Raw genomic sequence first — 9678 nt, forward strand, 5'->3', positions numbered from 1 at the left:
GCAGAAGCCACACGATCCGCAACCTGCCGTCCGCTCTGCCAACCAACCAACCCCACGTTACCTGCAATCCGCTTGCTGACCACACTTACTAGCTGCAATCCGCCATCCGCTTCTCTGCCAAACAACCCCTTGCTAACTGCAATCAGCGCTTGCTAGCTCAGCCACGGCAGTTATATCACTGGCTAATGGCTAACCAGTTACAGCTGATGGACAACCAGCCACAGCTGATGGTCATCTATCACCCGAGCCAGCCCCTTTCCACGTGAGGCCGAGAGCCTGGAAACTGCTCTGTGGGACTCTGTCCCCACATGATACCTAGGAACACGTGTGTGTGTCCTGTTGCATGAAGTACAGGGAGAGGGCTGTCAGAGCAGGGCTACAAGGTCTCACTGACAAAGCGCAGATCTTTAAACACTTAAACTCAATTTGAAAGGTATTTTAAGAAATATTATTGGTAAATTTTGATGACATCAAATTAAGGAAATATGCTCTCCTTCCTCCCAAACAAATCCCATTTTTTACTGCTAATCCATAAACATACAAAAGATATGCAGTGAAAGTGTGTATTTTCAGACAATTAAAACATTTAAAATTTTTTGACAAGATACCTGAAGACACAATGAAGTGTTGCATAACTGAAGTTGAAAACATTACCAAAGAAATACATCAAAGTGAAACCTTCTTACTCTACCAGAGAACAAAAAAGAAATGTCAATGTGGCAGAGAAATTTACTTACTTTAAAAAAAACAAAAAGCGACCCCAGACATGACCAATTATTGCCAGTATTTGCCAATGATTCGACAGGATGTGTAGTGGAAAAGCCAAGTTGACACCAGCGGGTCAGGAATGTTATTTGAACTTCCCCAGCTTGCCTTACTGTGGACTTAGGAGATGACGTAATAGCTAACATTTATTGAGCACTTACCAAGTGCCAGACATGATGCTACATATTTTATATGCTTTATCTCATACAACAACTCTGAGGTAAACATATTATTATTCCCCTTTTGCAAAGGTGGGAACTGAGACCTGGAGAGAACCCTCCCCAGAATGAGACCAAATCACCAAGTGGAACGAGGGGCAGTCAGGCTGCCAAACCAGAGAGATGTTAGACTGCTTCTCCTTTTATTAATTTATCCAAGCCGTTCTAAAATGTGTGTAAAATTTTCTAATTTATTACCAATAAATAACTCATTTACTCTATCATTCAACAAGTACTTCTTAAAGCCCTTCTTATGGGCCAGGCACTGTCATAGGGACTGAGCACTGAAGATGGAATGATAATTAACTCACACCCTGCCCTCTGGAAGTTTCCAGCCAGTGAAACAGATTGATCAATCATTCAACAAGTATGTACTCAGCTCCACTATCCTACAGGAAAAACAGTATGAAAAGGTCTCTACCCTCATGGAGCATACATTCTATTTCTGGGATCAGACAATAAACAAGTCAACAAAAAGATAATGAACTGATTACAATTGTGGTAAGTGCTATGGTACAGGGTGCTATGAGGATGGACAACTCTCCTGCACTGAGAGGTCAGAAAAGGCCTCTGGGGAAGTAAACAAGTGAGTCCCAAAAGTAGGCATTAGCTTGGCACATGGGTAAGGAGGTGGTAGAGGAATTCCAAGCAGAGGAACCTGCCCTAAAGTGTGATGGGATTTGGCCAAGCCCACCTCAGGAACTGAGAAAAGAGCCACATTGCTAAAGCAGTGTTTTTGAAACTAAGATCAGGACCCATCAGAAGGTATAAAATCGTAACAGCATTTTTAAAAAATGAAATGCAACAGAATAGAAAATATCAAAGTGCATCTCAGGAGATATCTTTCTCTGAAACATTGTTACTTGTGTTCCTGAACTGGGTGACAATATGTTATTTTTTACAGTGGGTCTGGACCACTGAATTGGAGCAAACTGAAACGATGGGCTCAGGATGAGCCAGCCTAAGAGGGTCCAGGTTATTTGGGTCTTGTGGACCGTAGCAAGATTTATTTTTACCTCATTCCAATGATAGTGGAAAAATCATTGAAGGGGGCAATGCGAATTTAAAATATATCAACCTGGCTACAATGTAGTGAAAAAAGAGACACATAAAAGTAGATTTTTGAGACAGCAATTGGGATTTCATTGAACTAATCTAAGTAGGAGATGATGGAAGCAGTTCTCATTTAACAAAAGAAAGGTCACTGGCTGAAAACCTGGCAGGAATCTTAAGTACTTTCATAAGAATGTAAGTGTCAGGAGAGCAGGACTCTTATCTTACCACCTAAAACAGAGCCTACTACATAGGAGTGTGTCCAATACATATTTGTTCCACAAATGACAAGAGCTTGCAACAGGGTGGTAGCATTGGAAATGAAGCAAATAGAAAATGAAGAATTCTAATTATCAGGCCTCGCTGATTACGTGTGTAGAGTGAGAGAAAAGGAGATATTAAGGAAAACTTCAGATTTCTGACTTGACTGTGTAGTCTGTGGTTCCCGCCTCCCTTTTAAATGCAGACAATTTTTTTCTCTTTAATCTACAACCACATTCTTCAAGCCTCACATCTTGTAACTCACCCTATGATTTAATGAACTCCTCCACCTTTATCTTCGAAATATTTAGTTCTAAAGTTTAAATCTGTCATCGCTAAAATGATCATTATTTTAATTGCCTCTTTCTGGACTTACGCTAACCAAATTTTTGTCCCACTTAGGGTGTAGCAGATTACACACAAACGATGAATGTTACCTACGTTTTGCAATTTAATCAAGGCAATGTAAGTCATTAAAACACAACATCCCCACTTTACTAACTTGCATGCTGTCCAAAATTATCACCAATAAATGTTGTAAAACGTATTTAAAACAAATAAACAAAAAGGACAGATAGGGTCCCATGAGGCACAAAGACTTGAAACCTCGTTAACTACAAAATCATTAATGCACTGTAATGTCTAAAACCGTATATCCTGCAATGGAATCTGAATTATCAGGGAGAAACTTTTATTTGTCCTCCTTAAAATTTTCTATTAATTGTTTTTTTCCAAAACCCCACACAATAAGCTACAATTTCATTCATTCGTTTAACATTCATTCTGTGCCTAAGACTGACGAATTGCTAGGACTCGGATGTCAAATCCCAGCCAGATCTCACTCGGCAGGAACAATGTACGAACCATCGTGGATTCTGGGGACCTCACAACAGAGACCATCCACGATCCTCTCAACCAGGCCGTCTGTAGGGCCCGAGCCGGGAAGCGAGAGGCGAGGCCTACGAAGCTGGCGCGAGGCAATTCTTTTTCTCCAAGCCAGAGGGAAGAGAGGCGGGACCACCCCGCGAGGGCCTCGCGGGGAGGACCCGGGCCCGGAAGGAGAGGAAGTGCGGTTACCTAGACGCCCCTGTCCCGAAGGAGAAACCGCCGCCTGTGCCGGTCCCGCCGGCGGCCACGGTGGTGGAGCCCAGCGTGCCGGTCCCGAAGGAGAACCCCGTCGACATGACTGCCCGGGGCTCAGCGCCGTCAGCAAGCGGAAAGGAGTCTGGGGACGCTCTTCTCGCCTCAAAGCCGAGGCGGGCCGCACAGCATCGCTCTCCCCCAGCCCGGACCTGCCCGGCGGGAACCTCAAACCCCAGCAGCAACGACGATAAGGCCTGGGTGGGCGGAGCAACCACTCAAGAGCACCTTCCGGCGCTGGGCGCGCGCACGCAGCCCACCGGAAGCGAGACCGCCGTGCAGGGAACCCTGGGATGCGGGGTGGGGTCGACGTGTCGCGCAGAGCACCCTGGGACAAGGCGGAGTTGGTGCTCTGCTTACTTTAGAGGTAGGCTCACAGGTTTCTATACAAACGGAACCATTTCGCTGTTAATCAGCCTCTATGCTGACGTAATCTGTACTCTATGGCTTTCGAATCTCAATTGTTGCTTATATCGTTGCTTACTGCCAAAAACGATGCGCAGAATCTCAGAGGTGAAAAGATCCTGTTGAGTATTCCAAGCCCCTCTTACAGAAAAGGAAGCGATTTTAGTCTTTTGGTGTCTGCCACCCCTTAAAGGACGGCGACTGTGTCTGCTTCCTGACAGGAAATCAATCGATAATAATTCACTCATCCGTTCAACGACGTGAGCATCACATTCTTGCTCCATGGCGAGCGGAGCCCGATGCCCCGACACCGAGAAAGTTGAGAAGTGCGTCCTTTTGTGGGTGGCGTAGGCCGCCCTGTTCGCTGTGCTGAGCAAACAACTGGCCAAGCCCCTGGATGTCTAAGAATGTAGTCAAGTCTACAAAGGGTGTCAGCGTAAGAGTGTGAGACCCCGCCCGCCGCGGCCGCTTCCTCCAGATTTTGCGGCGCTCCGACGCCACGGTGCCACCTGCTAGAGGAACTGCAGAGTGGAAGGGATAAGAAAACTACGGAAACAAGTACAACTTAAGGTGATATTTAAGTGTTCTATGAGCAACCCTCAAACATAAGAAAAATACGGGTTCAAAGAAAAGATCCCCTCTGGCGGAAGGATCCGGAAAGACTGCCAGGCGGTGGTGCATTTGAGATGCTGCCATTGGAATGTGGACCTTTAATTTTCCATCAGGGATTGTTACATTGCTCCTGCAAATGGTGTTCCTACCTACGATTTCTTCCAGTAAAATTAATCCCATAGCAACCACCAGATTTGCTTTCCTAAAACAGAATTCTCACCTCCACACTGCTTTGATAAAACAACAACAACAACAAAAAAAACCTCAGTGGTTCTAGTTTGGCACTCAGTGTCCCCCACGTGACCAATATTACTAACCTCACATCTCACAACTGCCCTTAATGTAGCACTTTGTACTGCGTTGATCTTGGGAATTGCCACCTGCTATGAGCTTAATTGTGTCCCTCCAAAATTCATTCAAATCAAAGTGGTTTGAGTTGTGCCGCAGTAACCCAAAAACATGCCACAGGAGCACTGCAGAGATGGAAACTGCAATGTTTGATGAACAGTATTACAATCTACCACATGCCTCTAAATGGTTGGTCCTTAAAGACCCTTTCTCTGACGATTTCTGTTTGTCCCGTTAGCAAAAAGAAAAGAAAACACATCTTTATGTCCTATTTAAATAAAACTCCAATGAAAGTATAAGCCCAATTACTTGGTTATTAAATTGAAAAGTAGACAGTAAAATGGTAATAACATAATTTTCATGCCTATTTATGCATTTATGCCTAAAACCTGTGCAGCCAGGCAAAACCATGGAGCACTGGAATTTGGCTTAACCTTCCTTACCTAGTGTGAGTGACATGCTATTGTAAAGGATGTTCCAAATATTCCTCTTTGACATTGTGGAACCTGAACTATGTATCAATTCTATGTGAATTACTGCTTTCCACGATGAAGCAAGTTATTCAGATTTCTAAATTCTATGGCAAGCCACTTTGCTTCCTCCTGGCTTTTTGTATATTGTGAGAATTCTGGTAAGAAATTCCACCTTTTGCCGATTTACTGGCTATATAATGACGTTGTTAATGTCATAATCAAATTGAATGATCTGAAATGCAATAGCACTATAATTTTAATTTTGGTTTGCATTAAAATATCTAAATGGGCTTGCTTTGATGGTATGCTCAGATCACGTTAACCCTTTGAGAAGTATCAGTTGAAAGGCTCTGACACAGAACGGAAGTTGCAATCTGAAGTCTATTTAAAGGGATCTGTAATATGTGTGGTCTGATCCTATGAAATATACAAGAGAAGATTATCCTTTAGAGACTATATATAACCAGTTGCTCTCTATCTTGAATTTATTCTCAGAAGGGGTCTAAAATCCCTTTAAATTTTCAAAAGATCCAACAACAATAAAATTTATAGAGCAATTGATCAATAATGCAAATGTGCAAAATGTTAACAATTCGTGACTCTACAAGCAAGGTATATTTGTTGTTCAATTGTACTCTTCCAACTTCATTTTGGTATGAAATTTTTCAAAATAAAACATTAAGGGGGAAGCTAAAGCTAATACCAAAAGCTTCCAACCAAGGATCAGAATAGTAATGACCGGTTTCCCGATGAAGTTTTCACCTATAACCCAAGAAAAAAACGGAAGCTATATAGGGATTTTCCATGAAGCTAAACATATTTAATTCAACATGTGGTCATTTATTTTGAAATTATGTCCTTCCTGTTGGTGAGTGTGGGGGGCGGGAAATGAAAAAGTTGCTTCATAGTGGATAAAGATAAGATCAGGAAAAGAAACTTGGCAATGTCAAATAAAATTAATGAAGGAAGCTATCTTGTTGCCACCAATTTTCATTTTTCCTTAAAAAAAAAAAAATCCCACTTTTGTTTAAGGTGGCACACTAACCAGATAAACGACTACATACCCCAGCTTCTTTTACAAGTAAATGTGACTAATTAGATGTCAGTGGGAGACATGAGATAAGAGTTCCAGTGTGACTTATTTAGAAGAGGAAGTAACTGGCATTCTCCCTTCCTACCGCCTGGAACTTAGACACATGAGTGGGTCTCCAACAGCCATCTTGGACTGTGAAGAACTTAAGAACAAAAGTCATATGCTAAGGAGGGTGTAGCAGAAAAATAGTATAAATGCAGGTATTTGATCATATCATAGAGCCAGCATACCAACTCTGGTCTGCTTACCTTCACATCTCTTTCAAATGAGTTAAAAATTGCCTTCTGTATTGTTCAAGCCATTATAGTTGGGTCTCTATTATTCATAGCTAAATTTAGTATATCATCTTGAGTAGGAATCCACATAAAAGATGTTGGTTGCAAGGAATAGAAAACTTATCAAAGTAGTTCAAGCATGAGTGTGTATATGTGAGGGAATGTGTGAAGACAGTGTAATTATACAGATACAGGGAAGTTTCAAGAAAATCTAAAAACAGAAATGGCCAGACCTCAGTATATCAGATACCAAGACCTAGCTCGTAAGAAATGAACTGAAAAGTGTTGTACTTCAGAGAATTGAGATTTCTAGGTCACAGTGGATGGGGGACACATCAACTGATTGAGTGCCAAGGGAGAAAGATGCGGACATTCAGGGATCTGCCACACAAAAATCAGTGATGCCAGATAGTAATGGGACTAGTATAGTAAGATCTGAGTCTCAGGCAGAAAACACAGGAGTTAGCAAGCAAATGGGGAGAAGATGGAATAAGTTTGTCAAAATAGATTCCCCTTCCCCTCTGTCCCCACCTCCATCTGCACTGTTACCAAAACTGGGGAGTATAGGGAAAGAGGAGAACTTTGAATTGGATACAAGGGCAAATTTTTATTTATATTAGACTGGACTCTGACTGCTAAAAATCAGATTGTTCTAAAACCCAAGAGTGACTAGCAGTTCTCTAGGAGCTCATGCTCCTACTGAGGAGAAGCAGAAGGGGAGCAGACAAAGCAGGCTTGAAGGAAAGCGGTGAAGAGAAAGAAAGCTGCTGCCTGCTTCACCCTGTAAGAACCCAGTGTTCCATAAAGTGGTTACACAGCATAGAGCATGACCGACCACTGCATCAGCCAATGTCAATAGCAGGCACAAATAGACCAGACACAGCTACCACTTGGGTAAATCATCAATATCTACTCATTAAAGGATTCACAGAAAAGATCACACAGGATACACAGAAAAATAATTTAAAAATTCTTTAAAACAATGAGGAGCAAGCTTTCAAATTTCCAAATCCTGAAAGAGTGAGGGTCACATTGACCTTCTGGAAACATAGTAATATGTCTCCCTCCAATAGAGCATGAAACTGAAGCAGTCCTGTATGTCAGCTAACCTGAATATATGCACTTCGCTAAGCCACGTGCACCTCTTCAATTGCAGCGTTATAGAAAACATAAGATCAACATACATGATACAGTATACAGTGCACTACAGTAAGAACAATTGTTTTATCCTTCACTCAGTCTCCCCAGTGAACACAGCCTGATCCAAATAAACTTCTGAACTCAGTGCTGAAGAATTAGAATGAGGTTCAGCAGGTATCCAGACATCTCTGGGGATAATAGGATGCATTCTGCTTAACACACACATACACACAACTATTATTTATTGAGGCCAGCCCCCTGCTTAAGTATTTCTATACAATCATTTCATTTAACCAACACAAATAACTCAGTGGAGGAGATAATGATAAGTGCTACTGCTATTTACAGATAAGAAAACCAAGAGTTAGAGAAACTAAATAGTTTTACTAAACTCACATAGCCAGTAAGTGGCAGAAATGAAATTTGAATTCAGATAGCTTTGACTCCAGAAAGAATTTTGATCATAGACTTCATCTTCTGCAATAATACACCTAAAAATAAAAGCTGAGAAATGTAATCAAGTGAAATAGTCTTGCTCTTTTAATGATTTATGTTTATTTAACAAGGTCTCAAATTAGGAAGTGTGATGGCTTTTATAATATCCCATTAGCTGGTAATAAACATAAAAGCATCAACCTTTAATTTTAAAGTACGAAACATTTTCTCACATGACAATCATAGCATCAGACATCTCTCATACATTTTATAGGGAAACTAAGTGGGTTTTTTTTTTTAACAGTATAAAAATTAACATTATTAAACATTAGGGAGAAATGACTGCAGAAACCTCTGATTCCTTATTATTTCAAATCATCATGATTGTTTATTTAATGCTTTTTGTGTATTTGTTATTTTTGATGCAAAAACTTTAAATGCATGGTCAATTAAGAAAATGGTATTTTATTAAAGTCATCAGTAACTAGTGACATCAGCATTTTTTTTGTGTGTGGCATATATATGGCAAAATCCATGTGGCCCCTAGAACTTGGATGATAAAGGAAATTATAAATATACACATCAAAATAAAACTAATCAAATCATAGATGTTTTAAGACTCTTTAAGAAGACAGCATGGCTTCTCCCTATGTCTTGATAGGAGCTTAGATGACCAAGTGGCATACCTAAGGAAAGAACAGTACCCTCAGGAGGGGAGTTGTTCAGCAATGAAACCCAGATTAGGAATATTTAATATATCCCTATAATAATGAGCTTTCGGGTAATCCTACCATCTAGAAATGTAAGCTTTTGTTTGTATAAATAAAAAATACAAAACACAATCACATTGAACTTACCATTCTATAGGCAGTTTATATTTCACTCAGTAATGCAGCATTAACATTTTTGTTATGTAATGTTCCTCTAAAGCATAATTTTTGGGGGAGATTTGTTATTGTATTACCTTACAATAACAAAATAATCCTAATTCCTCTGTCCCTTTCCTTGTATTATTGCTGCCATTCATTTCACTTATATGAGTATGTATATACACACATATATATATACTACAAGCATACATAATGAAATTGTTGCTATTATTATTATTATGAACAAATTTATTAGATCAATTAAGAATAAGAAAAATAAATTTTTGTTTTACTTTCACTTATTCCTTCTCCAATGCTCTTCCTTTATGTAGATCCAAGTTTCTGGCCTATATCATTTTCCTTCTCTCTGAAGAACTTGTTTTAATATTTCTTGCAAGACAGATCTATTGGCAGCAATGTTGGGGAACAGTGTGTTTTTCCAGGATGTCAAGTCGTTGTTTTTTTTCTTTTCAATCTAGTTGTGGGGAGATGCAGCTCACTGGCCCAAGTGGGAATCAAACCAGAGACCTTGGTGTTATGAGCACTGCACTCTAACCACTAAGCCAACCGGTCTCCCAAGAAAGTCTTTAT

The 9678-nt window shown here is 40.5% G+C and overlaps 1 protein-coding gene across 3 annotated transcripts in view; it reads right to left on the reverse strand.

Annotated features, from left to right (window-relative positions):
* Positions 1-3695, reverse strand: part of NUP58 (nucleoporin 58) — a 51888-nt gene extending 48193 nt beyond the window's left edge. For all 3 annotated transcript variants that reach the window (XM_019736447.3, XM_019736445.3, XM_019736446.3), the window contains exon 1: positions 3375-3695. In XM_019736447.3, coding sequence (XP_019592006.2) covers positions 3375-3481 — 107 coding nt within the window. In that variant the 5' untranslated portion in view covers positions 3482-3695. The remainder of the gene's footprint in view (positions 1-3374) is intronic.
* Between the last annotated feature and the right edge of the window lie 5983 nt (positions 3696-9678).

This window comes from Rhinolophus sinicus, chromosome 16 (assembly GCF_057876585.1).
Source record: "Rhinolophus sinicus isolate RSI-liver-muscle chromosome 16, RSI-T2T, whole genome shotgun sequence".
NCBI lineage: Eukaryota > Metazoa > Chordata > Mammalia > Chiroptera > Rhinolophidae > Rhinolophus > Rhinolophus sinicus.